This window comes from Bombus bifarius, unplaced genomic scaffold (genome assembly GCF_011952205.1).
Source record: "Bombus bifarius isolate JDL3187 unplaced genomic scaffold, Bbif_JDL3187 scf7180000007991, whole genome shotgun sequence".
Lineage (NCBI taxonomy): Eukaryota > Metazoa > Arthropoda > Insecta > Hymenoptera > Apidae > Bombus > Bombus bifarius.
Window position 1 is genome coordinate 70,435 of NW_022884372.1, and position 19,752 is coordinate 90,186.

Below are 19,752 nucleotides of genomic sequence, written 5' to 3' on the forward strand. Positions count from 1 at the left end.
TTAACCTTTTAAAATATTTAAACAAATATCAATTCAGTAGATCTCATTATATTCTTGTATTTAATAAATGATTTTATATTTTCAAACGATACATAAAACTTAATGATTTTTTTGAAAATTTTTTTGTAGAATAGTATTAAGAGAAGATTAATAAATATACTAGATGTTATTGGGTTTCAAATATTTTAATGTAATATATTAAAAGTATATTTAATATATATTATAATTTCATATTTGTATATCATTTTATACATCGTAGTGTTACATTTTTGCTGTACTTCATAGTTTATTGTATATTGATGTATCCTAATCTGATATATAAATCTGATGCAAAAGATGTATAAAATTTAAAGAAAATATTTAATAAATACTTTTGCCCCTTATATAATATTAATATTATCTTTATTGTAGCATAATTGTTAATACAAAATATTATAAGCATATCATATCGATATTATATGTGACTAAAGAACATATATAATGGATCGTATCAGTTTAACATACATAAAAATTAATTATCATTAGATATTTATTGCTACGTATAAACATTTTTTCATCACATGCGTCAATTCATCTGTTGCTATAAAGATTTTTACTCACTATAAACATCCTCAAATATTTTTTGAGATTTAGAAAAGACGATTATTTATCACGTTCAAGAATTCATATAAAAGCGATAGGGTATAAAATAAAATAAAAAGTAATATAGAAATTTCTATAATATTGCATCAATCTATGTAATCTACTATATCTACAACAAAATTTATAAAAAGTGAAGCAATACAATATGCAATGTAAATATCATTTGTTGAATGGGATATTTATAACATAGCTATTATTACTATCAGGACGTTCTGCTAAATCATTATAAAAACAACAGATAAATTATACAATGTGACACGTGTTTTTTTTAATTATAACAAAATTCTGTGAAATATACGCAATATACATATCTATTGTGATGTTCATTAACTTAATGTGGCTAATTGTGCTACCAATTTATAATTATACGGCATTACTTAAATGACAAAATGATCAACTAACCTCAAAAATTTCGTTCTCATTCCCCCGTCATGGCCAGTCATGTTTCGGCGCCATGTTAACACTTCAAACATTCGCGCATGTTGGAAAGTTCAGAAAATTTGTGCGAATTTCTTCTTGTCGTTAAACCTTCTGAAATGAAACTTTCACCAATTACGCTTAATAACATGAACAAAAACGTCTCACTTCGATGATATTTATAGTTTGCACTGCATTGTGATACACGAAACAAAGTACAATATTTATAAAAACAGATGAGAATTCTTCACCGGCTTACTATGGATGATTCGTGACACGACAGCGCCAATGTCGTCAGCTGCCTGTAAAATGGCGGGATTTTACCGGTATTTGAATTTGCGGCTAACCACCGTATTGTGTGCAAGATAATGTTAATTACAAAAGCATACATTATACAGATTAGGTATTCCTATTGTACGAGTTATGGTGACAAACGATAATTTTGTAATTTTCATGTTTCAATTTATATCTTTCGTTAAACCTAATAATGGTGTGGAATATTTCAGATTTTGAGAACGAACATAATCGTTTATAAAAATTATTTAAAGATATCAGCAATTTATATTTATCTAATCGATAAATATCGATACATATAAAAGACATTAACAGATTATAATTTTCATATATGTTTGTATGAAATAAATTAATATTACCTATTATGTTTTAAATATGATGTATTCATGACATGTTGTGTAGTTTAATGTACTCAATTTTTATTTTGTTATGTATTTTGAAGGAATAAAATGTTAAAATATAAGTGGTATATTTTTTAAATATTTATTTTTCAGTTCTTGATTTTTAAAACTTAGTGTTTTAAATACTTATTATTTATTATTATCACTATTATTACATAGTTCCAAATTTCAGTACAAAAATATTATGATTAATAGATAATTATACATATATTGGTACATAGCTAGAAGATTATGTATAGAATATGCAAATATTATATTCATTGCATACATTAGTTACTAATTTAAAATTTTCACACAGTAAGAAATAAAAATTTATGATGTTGAGATATGAAAATAGCTTTCATTAACAGCTTGTATCTTTAGAAAATAATAATTAAAAGAATAAATAGGCAAAAAATAAAATGCAGATTAGATCAAACTTAAGGAACGATTAAATTGCTTACAGTATTTATTATTCACGCAATACAGTTATGAAATTTTCTGCAAAATTGAGATCTGCTCTTGAAGGATATAGCAGTTTCATATTACCTTCCATATCTACCACTTTTACTTGTACTACGAATAATTTATTATAGTTTGAAGCATTTTCTTGTTCTGAGAGACATCCCAAGCCAAGGGTGATTAGTTCCTTTAAAAACTGATCTAATACATTTCTAATACAAAAAAAAAATATACGATTATGTTATAACATAATTCGAATCATCCAACATCGTTAATTATTGTTTATTATTAATTTTAATAAAGCTAATTAAGATATAAGATTTGTACTAAGTAAATATTGATTGTATGTTATTAATAAATTATAATGTTACCTGCAGATCTGATATGATAAAGCACTGGTTACTTCTATTAACATCTCTTGAGTATTTACTGACATTTTTGTAATATCGCTATTTGTTATTGGTGGGAACGATATGACCTGTTCTGAAGCATCTAATAAACAGGGAAACATAGGTTTACCTTCTAATAGATAAAGATACTTGTGAATGCCAGAATATACATTGCGTTTCTTTTCTTTTCTTAAATTATCAGCTTCAGTTTGTAACTGTTGAAACAATGCAGAACCAGTGTAAACCTTATTACGCATTAGTGGCTTGATTTCTAATTCATTTGGTGGTTTTGCTGTGTACATTAAATCTCCTAAATATTAAGCATGATATTAATAAAATGTATTTCCATATATGTAAATTGTTTGTTTCTGTTATATTTACCAGGGGTAATTAATTTTAAATCATGTGTAGCAATAGTAGCTGCGTTTCTTCTTTCACATATACCATCATGTAATTTAGTTTGAAGTTGGATAAATTTCTTGAAAGTATCCTCTGTGAAGCTTATATTTCTAACAATACAAGCTGCGATATAGGGTCTAATATTTTTCACATATTTTGTAATCTTAATTAATGGTGTATCATTTGTTACTTTTAATACTTTCAATTTATGTGTTAAAATTTCCATTATGTTAGCATTATTTTCAGTTTCTGATAATTTTTGTACTTTCTTCCCTTTCTTTGATTTGGCATTTAAAGCAACAGAACCATCTTGTCTAGGGCAATGTAACTTGACATATTCTATTATTTGCTTATTATGGCACTGGTCAACTAACTTTGATAATCTTTTGTCCGTCAATGTATTTCCTTTTAAATACAGTTCCTTTAACTTATTACAGTCAGCTACTTCCCCCGGAATGACTGTAACCATAAAATTAATAATTAAATCAATTTTATAGACAAGATTTTTGTTTTACTCAAGGAAAAATTACCTGATATCAGATTGTCCGCAACATTTATTATTTTTAAGGAAGCAAGTTGATTTATAGTTACAGGAATTTCTTTTATTTGATTTCCATTAACATAGATTTCAGTGAGATGAATCAATTCTGGATAGCATACATCAGGAAAGGCTTCAAACTGATTGTTCGAAAGGTTCAAGATAGTTAACTTAATATTTCCAATTTGCGTAGGTAAGGATCTCAGAAGATTGGAACTGAAGTTCATAGTTGTTAATTGCGGAAGTTTACCGATTTCATCCGGCAAAGACGTCAATTTATTCCTAGAGCAATCGAGAACTTTTAATTTTCCTAATTTCTCGATTGTATCAGGTATCTTTGATATCTCGTTCGAATGCAATACTAGAGTTGTCAGGTTTTGTAACTTTCCTATTTCCTCTGGCACTTCTTGTAAACATGTCAGCGTGATATTCAAATAATTTAAGTGCTGTAGGTTAAACAAAGAATTATCAAACCCTCTTTTTTGAATCAATTCAGAAATTGCCGAACCTGATAACACTAATTCGTGTTTATTCTCTGCAGCGGCAGTTTTGATCACATGCCACGAATTATTGAGTGTCATTGTTTATAAATATTAAACTACTAGTAAAGGAGCAATGTTATTTACGTCGTTTCAAGGTTACTTGCCCGGTTGTTCAGTTTGAAAACGTGCGTTATACGATTAGAACGACATCTATGTAAGTACATAAGTATTTTGGTATTTATAGATACATACGCGTGCGATTTAAAAATTGCGATCACAAAGAAGAACATGACGAACGACTTCAGGTTTAACGGATACGTTTTAAGCTAAATAACAAATTTTTGGAACAAATTTTAGTCTAATGTCATTTTTATATCATAATATGAAGTTTAAGTATAAACTTGTAAAAATATATTGTAAAATGATGATTGTTTTCAAAGACGAAGTATATTTCCTACATTTAATGAAAAATTATTGATGTTAAAGTTAGGCAACAATTTCAACTCGTGTGATACAGAAACTTAAACCCACGTACAGAATTATATAGGAATATTTTGATTAAAATAGCATGTTTGACGTATAAAATTATTAATCAATCATTTATTTAGTAATGAAAAATTGTTGCTCTTTTTGGTCTTTAAAATATTGTTTATGTGTATTGTTTGCAACTAGAGGAAGAAGAATTATTATATAGTTATTAAATGATAGATATAATTTTATTGCTTTATAACACTCTAACCCAAGTGTTAACTTTGTTAGTGTTAACTTTTATACATATTTCAGAAGAGATGTATTTATATGTTATATATCCTTGGGTAGTAATAAATTTTCAAAAAATTAATTTTCATCATGTACATATAAGTATATACACACACACGTTTTAATTACATTATATATGTTTTAATACGTTAACAAATTTATACATAAATTATCAACTTCTTAAAAATTCTCTTTATCCAATTGTAGAAATTTTATGTTTATATTTTTCTTCAGTAAACATTTTTTTAATTTCGGAAGTGTCGACCCACATGTAAATGAAGCTTCTAATAAATGCAAATTATCGCATGGGAGTTTAGGTTTGCAACTATCTTGTCAGTACAATAGGGAAGAGGGTATCGTGTAAAAATTTATCTTTTGACGCGATTCAAACAATTACTTGTTAGTACATATTGAACCGGTTTTTAACGTTTCTCACCTTGATACGGTTTTCCTTATCTTAGACGAATAATACCTTATCGTAGAACTGGAAAATTTAATTATTGAAATTTTTACCAAAACGCGGCAAAATTTTGTACGTGACACGAAGTGTACGAAAACACTGTTTTACGAAATAATAATCATGTAATATTCATGAGAGGGGACCGTTTTGGAAAGAGATAAATGTTCGATCGCTCTTATGATTCATTGACACATTTAAGATGCCTTTAATAGCTATAGTGAATTCGATGGAAAAGAGGTAAGTGACAGATATTATATACGACTATCATCTATGTACGATGGTGTCTTCGAGCTGAAGTTCCTGGCAAAAAGAAAAAGAGTATCATAAACCATAACCACTGGTTATATATGAAGAAAGACATTATTATTGGCCTTCGGGGTTTATAGCCATCGTCGCGAAGGAACTGGCAAGGTCCATAGGAAATATCGAGTAACGATGATAGAAAAGATCTGTCCACTGACATTTGCATCTGAATAAAGTGCGAAGGAGGATGTTAATTTCGACTGGTGTGAAAGACCGCTTAGAACGGCGTGTTAATAATACTTTGCTACTTGAAGTGACAATGCCAACCAGAATTCAGACGTGTCTTTTCTTCCGCATTTGCAAATAAACATTTCCGATCTTTTATATACGAAGTGAATTGAATCGCTCGTGTTATCTAAAAAAAGAAGTCAATTGGTCGACGTACAGCTTATTTTTAGAAATAAAGAGTTTAAAGAGGAAGAATAAAATCTTTTATTTTTATTTCATATCTCTGTTATATAATTTTTTTATTTAGAGATCTCCTATCTTTTTACGTCGTCATTTTATCTTTGGTAGAAATAAACTATGTCATATTTACATTTGCAATTATTAAAACTCGTCTAACTGAAATTGATTTATTTCTATTAATGTTTATCTTCATAGTTATAGAAATTTTTAGTTTGGGGATGAACCAGTTAATTTAGTAAACTGCATCTTTACTATTTTTATATTTTATAAAATGTAAAATATTTCCCAAATAATGTACAAGACACCCTATTTACCTAAGATTATACAGAAATTTCGTTTAAAAAAGAAAAATAGTAAAATCATATGAAAATGATGTATTTGATTTTAACACAAAATAAAGTTACTTTCTCTATATTATTTCTAAAGCAAAAATAATAAAGTAGTTAAAACGAGTCATTATGTCAAGTTATATTTATTTTAAATAACATTTATCCAAGTCAGTTTTAAGCTTACAATTAGTCACTCATACCGCAAACTCCAATCTTTGTAAACAACTTAACTAATTCCACCACCCAATGCCATCTTTATAACATTGCCATGATCTGTACAAAAAATCGTCGTTTATGAGTCAAGAAATATTATTTACTATTTTATTGGTGACATTCGCTCGTCGTGCTACTCCTCCACGGATCATCATCCCATACACCGAAGTGGCGTACGTGCCTATCGCGTAGTGGAAGCCTTCGAGGAACCGCGCCAGCAAATCTTGACTTCCTATTACCCAAAGTCCACGGTTATCACCAACCGTCCCCGATCGCTTCCGTATCGGGCGGAAACATCGGGTAGATCCACGGGTGGGGTTTCTTTAGGTGCGTATAAAGTCGGAAAGAACCGGCCGATTTTCGTCAGTGGAATCGATTCGAACAGCAGCGAAGATCCTTCCACATGTTCTTTTCTTCGAAGAAATTCACCATGAAACGTTGCTCCATCGTTTGTTCTTTCACATTCATTTTATTGACTTCTGCATCAGCTTGGCCGTTTCGGCGTCGAGACGTGCTGGATAATGCAGTGGATAGTCCTGATGGAGTGATTGCTCATTTACAACATTTTGGCGAGATGCTGTATCGCAATCCGGACAATGAAACTGGAGCAATGGTAGCGAATTGGCACGAGGGCTGGGATCGTAACCCGGAAGAATTGGGCAACTACGCGGAAGGTGATATTTTGTTTCCGCCACAACTCGAGAAGAATGGCTTGAGAGCGGAAGCTGCGCGATGGCCTGGTGGTGTAGTACCCTATATGCTTAGTCCTTATTTCAGTAAGTAGTATTGCGTGTATGCTATCTTGATTTTTTATAATGGTACAAGATGACACGATAGTCTATGGTTGGTTGTGTCTTAAAACATCATTTTTGGTTTTTTTTATTAATACATAGCGAGATAAATTTTGCTTTATTAAATTAAGAGAAAAAGACGATGCTTCAGTAGGGGAAAGAATAATATTATAAATAAAATTCGATAATGTTATTTACACATAAAATAATTAAGAGAAGAACTTATTTGATTGAATAATTGTAAAATGATATCTGAAGTATAGTGTATTTACTGAAACAGAAATTTAGAAAATCTAGAATTATTAGATTTTCAATATGTTATTATGAAATACGAGTTTTTTTTTATCAATTTTCTTAGTTCTTATAATATTTCATAGTAATATACTGTATTCATCGTTGCTGCAGCTTATAGTGTTTTTATTTTATTACAGCATTTCATAAAGAAATGTTTAATAAATCGGCGAGAAACGTGACAGCATAAGAGAAAATCTTTTAGTGAATTTGATTGAATTTAATTACAGATTCGGCGCAGAGAAACTTGATTTACGAAGCTATGAACGATTACCATAAGTTCACGTGCATTAAGTTCAAACCCTATACTGGGGAGGAGAACGATTACATCAGGATCACGGCTGGTAATAGCGGTTGTTGGAGCAGCGTGGGAAGAATCGGTGGTCGACAAGACGTGAATCTTCAAGTACCAGGCTGTATGGTGAAGAAAGGAACAGTGATACACGAACTGATGCACGCCATTGGATTTCTGCACGAGCAAAGCAGATATGAACGGGATGAGTACGTCACGATTCAATGGAATAACATTTTAAACAGTAAGTGACCTGTTGTTGTTTTTGCTGTTGTATTTCGAATAGGTAATTTATATTTGAACAGATAATTTGCTGCTGGCTTCCTATTACTGTTTTTATAACATAACATTTTATCATATAAGCAGCTGTTAGAATAATGACAAGTTTTTAATTTGTACGATATCAAAGTTTTGAAATTCTTGATATCCAATAATTTTATTCCAAAATTAATATATTTTATATATTTCTTCTTTTATGAATTTTTAACACAGTTTTTATTATTTCATGCACTTTTGTCCTAATTCGAAATTCCTAAACACGAATGTATTAATTATATTTAACTAATATTATTAACTAGCATCACAATACTCGTCTGACGTTCAAATAGTATATCTTAAACATTGGTTACAAGTTCTTCTCTCTGAACTCAGTTTGCGAGTGCAAAAATTGATAAAGCATGTATGTAAATAATAAGCAATGTATCATTATCTATTTAGGCCATGCTGGGAATTTTGAGAAAGCCTCGAAGGAAACCACCGACGCGTTCGGGGTCGGATACGATTATGGTAGCGTAATGCATTACTCTGCAAACGCGTTTTCCCGGAATGGACGTCCCACCATAGTACCAAAAGTGAGTAATGTAATAAGCTGAAGTCATCAAGGTCCATAACTTTCTATTTATAATTCTAAGTGATTCTGTGATTTTTCGAGATCTCGTAAATATGAATGATCGATTACCAGCAGTTTGATTAATTTTAATATCATATTACGTCGTTAATTACATCGTTTTTTAACAAAGATAATATCTCATCTTAAAGATCTCGTAAATCTGTTTGGCATTTATGAGTTTGTGGACCTTGGAAAAAACAGACATAGATATATGACAGCAATTAGAGATAATTCTGTTTTATTAATCAAACCAGCTGGTCTTAGTATTTGTATGAAATCCACGGATTATTATAATTTCATAAATAAGTATTGTTATTTTATATACATATACTTTTCTGTTACGTTATATTATAATTTCAAATTCTTTCCGATAAGTTAGCAAAATTTATTGCTATTTTTACTCTCATAATGCCTACATTCTCAGTACATGTTTTTGTAACGTCCACGAATATTTTGTTAACATGTCTGGCATTATCGGACATTTGTAGCGACCTCATACAATCTTTTTGCTTTTCTTATTTAAACAAGACAGAAGTTACCTTAAAAGCAAACTATAAACATGTTGCTTTATGCTTCCGGCGTAATTGCGAAAAAATAATAATGTCATGAAATTCATGGTACACCCACGTTTGCATGTCCTATGGATGACCGTAGGAACCCGGCGGCCTTCTAAGTTTTATCGGCGAAATATTCCAGGGCGCGACAAAGGTCCAACTGGGTCAAAGAGAAGGATTCAGCAAGAGGGACATACAAAAGATCCGAAAAATGTACAAGTGCAACAAACGCAGACGAAGCAGCTATTGATTGCCGGAAACGTGATCGACCAGAACTTGAAGGTTTCTTACGGACTTTCATTGGAACGTAGCAAAGAGAATCGTGAATCTAGTCTTTTACAATTAAATTACATTGCGTTACTTTTAAACGACGTCCAACTTTGGTTCGATCAAGATTTATAAAAACGAATGGCACTTTGAAGTGGAAATGGTAAATCGATATCGACGACGAAGCGGAACTTGCATTCGGAACAGTCTTTTTTATCTATATGTGTGTGTATGCGTGTGTATGTGTATAAGTAAATATTTGTATTTATAAGCAACAGTATTTAAGCGAATGTTGCTTGTGTTTGATTTATAACACTGTAATTGAACATATGATAAATAAACGCATATTTTAAGAATTCACGTATGTAGCCAACGTGTCTACATTTTACAGTTGTCCTGCTGGCCTTCTCGCATTGACAAAATATTCTAGGGTGAAACTAAACGCGAACTGGGTCACGGAGATAAATTCAGTGAGAGAGAATATCCGAAAGACGTATAAATGAAACGAATGCCAGCAAAAGTAGGCATCGCTGTTTGCAGACGGCAACAGTGACGCCAACATTGTATGAATTTTCTTAATAATTTAAGTAATTCATTGCTACTGTATTATTCTTGTTCTATGAAATCTTCGTCAATAAGAGTCGTGTGATATGAAAGAGTAATACATCTATACAAGAAGAACGTGATACACAATACGTTAAAATTATTATTTTTTAAGTTAATACTTAAAAAAAAGATTACTTTTAGAAAAATGGTATACATAAATAGCAAGTACATAATTCACGATCCTTCTTAATAGTCTTAATACATAAATTTTAAAACTTATGACGGCCTTTATATGTATATTTATAAGATTTTCAGAATTCTTGCTGTTTTCACGATCTTTAGGATTCCTAAGATCTCAAAGATCTCTGATTAATCCAAGATTTCTGTGGCATCGTATTTTTAAAAGTTGCTGAAGTTATTGGAGTTCCTGGAGCTTTTAATATTTCTAAGGATCGCTTAGTTTTCGGAAATCCTGTGGTGTCTACCATTTCTAAATCCTCCAGTTTTCTAATATTTTCACTGTATTTACGTTGTCTGTAAAGTGCTCTTTGTCTTGCTTTTGCACGGTCTTGAAACGATACTTGTAGATTCTACAGGCGGTAAATCAGATTTGTTTAAGAAATTATTTGAGGCTTGTCAAGGATGCGAGTTCCATAAGAATTTATGACGTCGTGTATTATGAATTCAATGTGACGTTTATGTGTATTGTTCCTTTCAAGTAATATTTGTTTAGATCTTAATACTGAAGCTACGATAAATACCGCAATGATGAAGTGAAATAATTATATAAGTTATCAAATATCATATACTAAGTTCTTAATTACGTTTTAAAGTTTCGTTTTCATTATTTTGAACTGATTTAAGTATGATATTACTAGGTTATGAGAATAACTTTAAGAAAGCTTCGAGACAGACTATGGATGACTTTAGCGCTGGCTACCATTATGGAAAAATAATGCATTATTCATCCTATGCATTTTCGAAGAACGGCAAACCTTCTATAATATCCAAAGTGAGTACTTGATTTCCATTTCCAACAATCCTGCTATTTTTCTCTTATCAATCGAATGATATTATTTGGAATATTTTTGAGTTTTATTAGAAATCAACGTAAATTTTATTCAAATAACAATATAACAATTAGATACTGATATAATTTAAGTATTAATCTTTCACGGCTAAGAAAAGAGGGATACAGAAAGGAAATTGAAAAATTGACTTACCTCTTTATTGCAACACTAATTTTTTGAAAATAGCTTAATAATTTGTTATTTATTGTTAATAGGTTACAAGTATATTTACGATGATCATTAGTTAATACAATTTATAGCTAATTTTTTATCTAAATTGTGTAAAGAAGATTTGCATCATTTTTTAAATTTATTAATAAGTTGTTGTTAAAACAGAAACTTTTTCTGTTCTCCTCGCTTACAGACTAACATATTTCATCGTAACCGAAATGTTCTACCTCTTCTACATTTAAGGATATTTATAAGGAAACATTGCGTTATTACTTATAATTGAGTATTGTATTATTATACTATATTTCCTTTTTTATAAATGATATTGTTATGTTGTCATATATTTTTTAACTTCTATCGTTTCCAAAATTACTATTTCTGTTTGCGATTAAAGAAACAAATTTTCATAATCTGAAAGAAGATATCGCGAAAATACTAAATTGTTAAATGTGCATAATAGGTACTGAATAACGTAAATTACATTTAATTAGAACATTTGTATTTAACACTATTGCTGAACCCTATTTACAGTAGTTCGTTGCCTTTTCTTACATAAAAACGGTTTAAAGCCGAGGTAGCTGCCGCCATTACTGGAATAATTTCCTAAAATTACACATGACTAAGATTTCTCAAATTTATCTATGATATGAAATTTATCTACGATTGTATTTGAAGAAATTCTGACATCTCTTTAAATTCCTCAACGTCGCCATATTCCATGGTAATTATGCATGTTTAAATGCGCACAGCGCTACCTTAGCTTTCCTTGTCGAAATACTGAAAGAAATTTGTAATCAAATTCACCGTACTTTCAACCATCAAACTTTCCATGAAACTGCCTAACTCATTTTTTAATGAAACAATATCGATGATTTTAAAAAACTAAATGTTATTAAAAACCTGCACATAATTTTTCCACATAATATTCCTAGAAAGTAAAAATCAGTTCTTAATTTTTAGAAACATTTCCAATTGAAAATATTTTAAATAGCAGCAATAATTGAATGAAGGAGGTATCGTATGATTGCTTCATGAGCCATACGGAAATTATAATTTAAGAACGAATTGATCCTCGTTATTTGTCAAAATTAAACTTCCGTTCAGGTTTCAAAGGGATGATCAACTATAAATTTCTTTCAGTGAACGAAGTCCTGTCGTTTCGATTTCAAAGGGAGTTCCGTTTTGTGAGAAGACTTCGTTCAGCCGACCCAGGTCCTCTTGACGAAATCCGCAGCGCGTTCACCAATCATAATAGCAGGCGCATTCGTGTTACCGGAAACGACTCTTGGCATGATACTGGTATCCGCCACTCTGACTCCCCTCACTCCCCTCACTCTCAATTGATTGTCTACCACTGCGAGAGGATCATCCGGTGGGCCCATTTTGCAGGAACCTGCTTGATGATTCTCTGGTGCGGTGTCGTGCTTTACAGCGCATTCCCAGTATGCGTCGCAACCGAATTTCAAGTGCTCGCAATTCTTCACTGGTGTACGATCCATCTGCAATCCGTATCTGTCAAATAAACGGAAATTTGACGATGTTGACTTTGATAATGAACGACAAGGTAGTAATAGAAAACAATAAAGAAAACAATGTAGCGAAAGTAGTAAAGTAAGATAATATTAAAGTGACTGAAATAAGATCAATTTCATGGTTTAAAAAGTTAACAATTCGAATAATTTGGAAAACATTGTCAGAAAAAATGCGCAAATACGATATAATATTTTACAGAAATTAAACATTATGGTGTAGTACATCTCAATTTATATCGGCTCCCAGAATAAAATATATGAAATTCGCGGGGCAATTAACGCGTTGAACTTATTGCACTTCTATCCAAATTTTAGGTCTTCATCTACTTCTAAAAACCCTGATAACAAATATGTAGTCGAGTTCTACTTCCCACGTATGATCCATCAGGAAACAGTGACACTTGATCGACGATGCAATTGACCTCCGTTAAAGTTAAAAGCGTTCAACCAGAAAAAATCGATAGCCGAGTATAAATTACACTTGAATAGATAGTGTATCGTTATACCTGCTGAGAGCCTCGGTTTCAGATAATTTGATACTGAATTTAATGGCCTCTACAAGACCAGCCACGTCGTCAGGGTGGTTCAGATATTTCGGGTAAATCAGCGGCTTCGAAAGCGGATCGTTGTTTCGTAGACGAAGGTAACCACGACTTTTTGGGTGTAGATAAGTCGGAATGATGTAAATGGTGCGATTGGCACCTTTCGTTTCGCCAACCATGCCTGTCTCCGCGCAGTCTGCCAAGTAACCACCGAAGATCAGCTGAACATCCGGATGGTCGTCCTTTGGATTCGCGTATTTCGTGTTTATCATAGCAGTCACTTCAGAAATACCTGTTGATTAATGGGAAAGAAGTTAAAGGGTACGACTCATATATGTATAAATTTCTAAAAATATATGAATGAGATTTTAAATAAAAATTATGGCGATGTGCACAGTAATTGCTGTCGATTTTTAATTAATCTTTGTTAGGATATGTATAAGTATTCAGAAAGAAGATATATTTTAATTCTAGGAGATTGAGTTATTTAAAAAGTTTATTATTCTATCAGAGACAACTGTATTGTACTATATTTTGAACATGTATTTATATATATCTTAAAAAGTAGAAATATATTGTATTTTGTAATACGGAAGGCTTGATGCGAAAGTTGTAGATAAGTTTAAAGAAAAGACGTATCTGAATAATCTCTTATTTTAGATATATTGTATACAATAGCGGTAAAACTGTAGTATCATTTGCGATCTCATAATATAATTTCACTTTCTTTTAAAAACTATACATTGCAAATTCACTCAAGAGATTAATCGATATACATTTTAATAAATACATCAGTTAGTTAGTGACGTGTCCGACTTCTTTCTTTAATTAATTTCACATATATGAATTATTCATGAGGCAATGGTTCTCAGACATTAATTAAAATTATTCAATGACTTGCGTTTAATTTAAGGAACAAAGAAAAATTATTTTAATATAATTAATTACGTTTCGTCAGGATAGTAAGTAAATACATAGCTAAGAAATTTATGTGCGGCTTTGAGGTTTTGCATCGTTATTGTTCCTTTCTGAAAATAATTGCATTCGCTCCTTCTCTTTGATATGGGAAATTGGGAAAAAGATCGAAACAAAAACGAGCTCCCTCGAGCAATTTTACGTGGAAACCAGTCCGACCGCTTCAAATCGGATATGTACCTTGAAAAGGTATTTAGCCTCTTCTCTGAACAGTCGAGTTTTATGAAAGGAATATGTAAAAAATAAAACATTGCCATGAGAAATTACTGTTAGCTGTGGTAAAGTTCTTGAAACAAAAGAAATATAGAATACTACAGAGAAAAGTAAAAATATGCTACTTGCTTTTTGTACGATGACATTACTAATAAAGCTTAAACTTTAATAAATTTGAAATTATATAGAAACAACACAATTAGTATTTAATTAATAATATTTGAAATCTCACATTGAAAATAAAATTGTTAAAAGACTTGATTTATATTCCGGAATATGATATAGTTGTGAGTACATCGAGAAATTATAAAATGAAATATTATGAAATTATAATGAACGTGTCAATTTATCAACGGAATTTACTAACGATATTATGATTTTATCTACTTTTTAATCGTTATATTATCATAGTGTTATATCTAAATAATATTATGTCCGAAACTAATGCTGCTTGAATATTCCATATAACATATTAAATTGCATCAAAATGTACTGAATTTATAATCTAGATTAATTCGTTCTTACATAATCGAGGGTCTGTTATAATTTATTACCCGGTACATAAATGTGACACAAGAATTTACCGTATTATCGAAATTCACAAGTACAGTGTAATCCAAGTGAACTTATTAAACATTAATTCAAACATTCTAACAACATGCAACGCAAGATTACCTAACCTATGATTTCTAATAATAACAACATATATTCAACAACCTCGTTGTTATATCAACTTTCTAACATTCATCGATGCTTGGATCGCACCGACACAATTTGATCGGAAGGTTTATATTTTTGTTACATTTTTAAAGCTATAATAGAAGAACGTTTCTTTATTACTAACTCTAAATAATTAAATTTATATTTAAAATGAATCAAGATGAATGCCTTCACTTCATTGGTTTAGTTCCGCGTTTATCTATAGATAATAAATGCCTAACAAAATCTAAATAAACCTTTAAAATATCGCTAAAGACGCTTAAATCAATCGTCTTCAGACTGTAACATTGAATATTCCTTATTAAATCTTCCAATTTTTATAGTTCAGATTATAGTGGAATATAGAAAATTTGTCTAACCTGTACCATGTGTATATTAATATAAAACATCGTGTTTCAACAGATTGGTTCAAAACATATATTACTTAAAATATATTTTTTAGTATTTTTGTTAGAAATTATAAATTTTTTACAATATTCATTATTTTCGCAAAAGAGTTGGTATTATGAATTACTATATCGAATTACATATACCAAATTGGCCGCTAAAATGCATTAGAATCTATAAGCCATCAATCTGCTTACGTTATAAAGACGTCGTAGAGAATTGTGAAAATTGGAGGGTTAAGTCCGAAATAATAAAGTTATCACCCTAACTTTTAATTTATATTTGGGTAAGGAATCGCGTTTATTTACAATTCTTTCAATCACACCCTGTATAATACCATAAACCTCGAACACGCTTTCCTCTTCTCTAATTCGAGTCAAGCGTCGTTGTGGTTTGTTCCTCGATCACGGAAACGTGGCACGCGCCTCGACGGAAATTGTTTCGGCGAAAATCCGGAGCGTTCTGTCGTTACCCTGGAAATTGCCGTGACGTAATTAAAGTTCTCCCTCCCCCCCTAAGGAAGGAGTTGCAGCGCACGGAAACATTTGAGATTCGCACGAAATATGCGAGAGCCCGTAAACTGCCAGGAACACGCAGTCGGCAACAACACTGAAAGCATGAGCCGAAGACGCAACGAATCGAACGTTAATTGCTCCGATACCGTAGCGGGTCACGTCGTTCCCCGATGATAGGATCGATTGGATGAGGATCGAGCTCATGTAACTCGAGCGGTGCCCGGCAAGAGGGTTGCTGTGGCTGTGTGAGAAAATACAATCGAGCATTTCCTTCTTTTTCGATCGGTTTCGGATCAAATGATGGCAAACAGGCCGATCGGAAACGCGGTTACGTCAGCCGTCTGATCGGCAAACACGAAACGGGATCATTGTGCAACGCGCTTTCACTACCCACTGTATGCAGACTCTCTTGATTGTCTCGGATGCAACTCTCATGGTTTGATGAGCTTCTGTTACATTTCATTGTTCTTCTGTGTAGAGCTTTATGTATAGATTGTCGATTTTGATTGGAGTGGTCTTTCAAAGTGGTTCGGTGCATTCATTAATCTTTTCAGAACGGAGTTCGTCCACCGCGTAGTGACACTTGACGGCAACCGTAATACGTACTTATTTAACTCTGCTACGATCTTCGAACTTTTATACATATCGCAGTATCATCTTAGGAGACGAAAAGAATTCGTCATGTTTTAAGAAGATATTTAACATATATTGGCGTGCAAGATTAAGCAATTAATAAATTTTCGATGAAAGATTGTTCATATTTAAACTGTTGTAACTTCGTGAGAAATATCGTACAACGAACCACTCGTGCTTATTTTAAAGCGTTTCCAAAAATGTGTTTACATCATGTTATGGCAGGGAAAGCGAAGATGATTCTTCTTTTCGAAAAGTTTACAAATTCAAATATCTCTAAGGACATTGAACAATTTTTTGATAACTGAAATCACTATTGAAGATTAAGCTTCTTGAAGACTATTGAAGATTGAAGCCTTCTCCTTAAAATGACCTTTTCAAGCTTGTACCATATTTTTTCACTGTTTTATCGAACTTTGAATGAAAATCTAGTGCCACCTGCACTAGAATAAGTTAAGGTAATACAGTACAAGGAATTTGTGCGATTGAACTTGAATCTCATGTGTAGTTAATGTATTATATGTGTGTATGTGTGTGTGTGTGTGTGTGTGTGTGTGTGCTTATTGCGTGTGTAATAAATTACAGTAAAATTTCCTTTTTCACTTACCGGTACCGGACATCAAGCCATCCCTGAAGAGAAGGTACTCCATCGCGGTTGCCCAGTTGAGGGGAGTCGTGTCAGTGTCATTGATAGTGAAGGTCAGCGTATAGGCGACGTGATTGTGAAGATTTTTTCCGACGCCAGGTAGATCGTGAACAACAGGGACACCGACAGCGTTCAAATCTTCCCGAGGACCGACACCGCTGTTTAGAAGTATTTGTGGCGAATTAACGGCGCCTATGCACAAAAATAACAAGACTAAAATATTTTATCACATATATATACGATTATATGACTTGCAAGGCTGTGAGAAAACCAGACAAACTTCTTTTGTATTGTTTGATTTTCGCCATAAACTGAAATGCACTTCACCACTTATCATACTAATTTTTTAAGCCACTTTAATAGCGAAAATAAATTCCGATGGCGAAAACAAATTCTAATGGCGAAAACAAATTCCAATGGCGAAGTTAACTTTGTTTATTATATTAAAGATTTACGACATATGTTTTAGTAACATACCACAATACTGTAAGATAACAGTTAACCGCAAGTATTGATGCGATCAATGCAATGCGAAATTGTTGTCTATAATTGTTGTTATTTCTATACTCAGAAGTAAGATCAGAATCTTACCTCTATCTATCGATTGTCGATAACATAGTTACAATCGATCAAATCTATCGATTGTAACTAGGATCAACCTCTAGTTACGATGGGTTAGTTAGATGGCGAGCACGAACTCACGTTGTCATTTTCAACAATAATATTAGATATTTTGGTATTTGTCAGATTTTTATTTTTTAGACATTTTTAGAAATATTTTTAGATCTGTAACATTTTTAAGAATCGCATATCTATACGATTTTAAGAGATCTTTTCTTAAATTAGTCGAGTCTAATGCGTTAGATACTCCCAAACACAAAGAAATTGGCAGTGATCGAAAAGAAATCACGTGCGCGAAACAAAAGTCTAAAGCTGCATAACCTTGTAAGAAATGTTGGTGTATAAAGATTACTAACAGCTACTCTATAAGAGTCATCACACACTCTTTAATCGAGCGTACCTCTTCCGCAGTAATCTTTGCTTCCTTTGTCCTCTGGAAGACACGCAATTTCTATCACTCGTAAGAGTATCAACGCCTGATTATGATTATGAATCACAAGAATTAATTTCAATGTGACTAACAAATTATTATTGTTGTTAGAATTTAATCTTGGGATTAAGATTAATAATCTGTGGAAGACACAATGTTTGTGTTGAAATAATACAATGTGATATTTATTAAACAATTATTTCAAGAGTTATAAATGTGCGTTCTGGAATGTAGACAGTTGGCTAGTTATTCACAGACTAACTGGCTTAGTGACCCATGGCCCTTGAAAAGGTTTAGAGCCCCACTCTCTATGCAGTAATGAGTGTGACCTGTGTGGGTGTCTGTGTGGCGTCTAGAACCTTCTAGTAGCTTCTCGACGTGCCCATCTAGAATGTTCCATCCATATCCTCACGTTTCTTCCGGCGTTTTTTGAAAAAGCATGCACGTGCTAACTGCCGTGGTGCATCTCACGAACGCACGCTAGTGGGGATGGCGCTGGGCAACGAACGGAAGAATCCGTACGATCAACCACCTTATCTGCATGCGATTGATATCGTTGTATTCCAACAATTGTACAGACAAAGAATTTTTCAACACGGATTGTTTGAAGGCCTTGAATATTTTCTCTATTTTTTTTTTTTTTTTTTTTTTGAAAAAGATAATATTTCTGCATCGATTTCGTATATGTTCGTCGATTTCCTCGGAACGGCTCGATCAATCAAAACGATCCCTTTTGCATCTCGTAAGGCATGTTTTCCCGCTGGTCCAGTTACAAAATTCTTTTGTATTTGTTTTTTTAACTATTTTTCTTGTCAAAATCCAATTTTTATCTATGACTATCGATTACTCAGGATTTGATTGATTTGCATCTTTTAGCGGTAGTCCATCGATCGATCCCGTTTGAACAATTTCTCCAATTTGTTTGTTATTAATTACTGTTATTGCAAAGAATTTATTGTTCACCAATTTCATTTACATTTGTTTAGTGATCGCTCTACAATTGTTGAAGTGATATCGAGACGATTCCAAAACAGCAGTTTGGACGAGCGCTTTGAAATTGCGTTTTCCAATATAAACTTTAACTCGTGTCTTTTTATTCATGAATAATTAATATATAGGATATAAATAAATAATAAATAGATAAGAATAAATTACCGACTCATTAATGACAATGAAAACTATTTTATGTTAG

At 32.0% G+C, this 19,752-nt stretch overlaps 3 protein-coding genes across 4 annotated transcripts in view; 1 reads left to right on the forward strand and 2 right to left on the reverse strand.

Annotated features, from left to right (window-relative positions):
- Positions 1–2,184: 2,184 nt before the first annotated feature.
- LOC117205504 (leucine-rich repeat-containing protein 47-like) lies at positions 2,185–4,189 on the reverse strand. Its single transcript, XM_033443966.1, has 4 exons — positions 3,514–4,189; positions 2,966–3,442; positions 2,567–2,894; positions 2,185–2,407 (listed from the first exon to the last, which is right to left on the reverse strand). Exons 1-4 carry the CDS (start codon positions 4,100–4,102, stop codon positions 2,206–2,208), a joined length of 1,596 nt encoding a protein of 531 aa, XP_033299857.1. The 5' UTR covers positions 4,103–4,189; the 3' UTR covers positions 2,185–2,205.
- A 2,291-nt stretch (positions 4,190–6,480) lies between these two features.
- LOC117205507 (zinc metalloproteinase nas-4-like) lies at positions 6,481–9,894 on the forward strand. Its single transcript, XM_033443970.1, has 4 exons — positions 6,481–7,251; positions 7,788–8,093; positions 8,567–8,700; positions 9,435–9,894. The coding sequence occupies exons 1-4, from the start codon at positions 6,879–6,881 to the stop codon at positions 9,540–9,542; spliced, it is 921 nt and encodes a 306-aa protein (XP_033299861.1). The 5' UTR covers positions 6,481–6,878; the 3' UTR covers positions 9,543–9,894.
- Positions 9,895–11,452: 1,558 nt separating this feature from the next.
- Positions 11,453–19,752, reverse strand: part of LOC117205505 (glucose dehydrogenase [FAD, quinone]) — a 34,734-nt gene continuing 26,434 nt past the window's right edge. For both annotated transcript variants that reach the window (XM_033443967.1, XM_033443968.1), the window contains exons 6-8: positions 17,471–17,701; positions 13,385–13,712; positions 11,453–12,858 (exon numbers count right to left, since the gene is read on the reverse strand). In XM_033443967.1, coding sequence (XP_033299858.1) covers positions 12,546–12,858; positions 13,385–13,712; positions 17,471–17,701 — 872 coding nt within the window. In that variant the 3' untranslated portion in view covers positions 11,453–12,545. The remainder of the gene's footprint in view (positions 12,859–13,384; positions 13,713–17,470; positions 17,702–19,752) is intronic.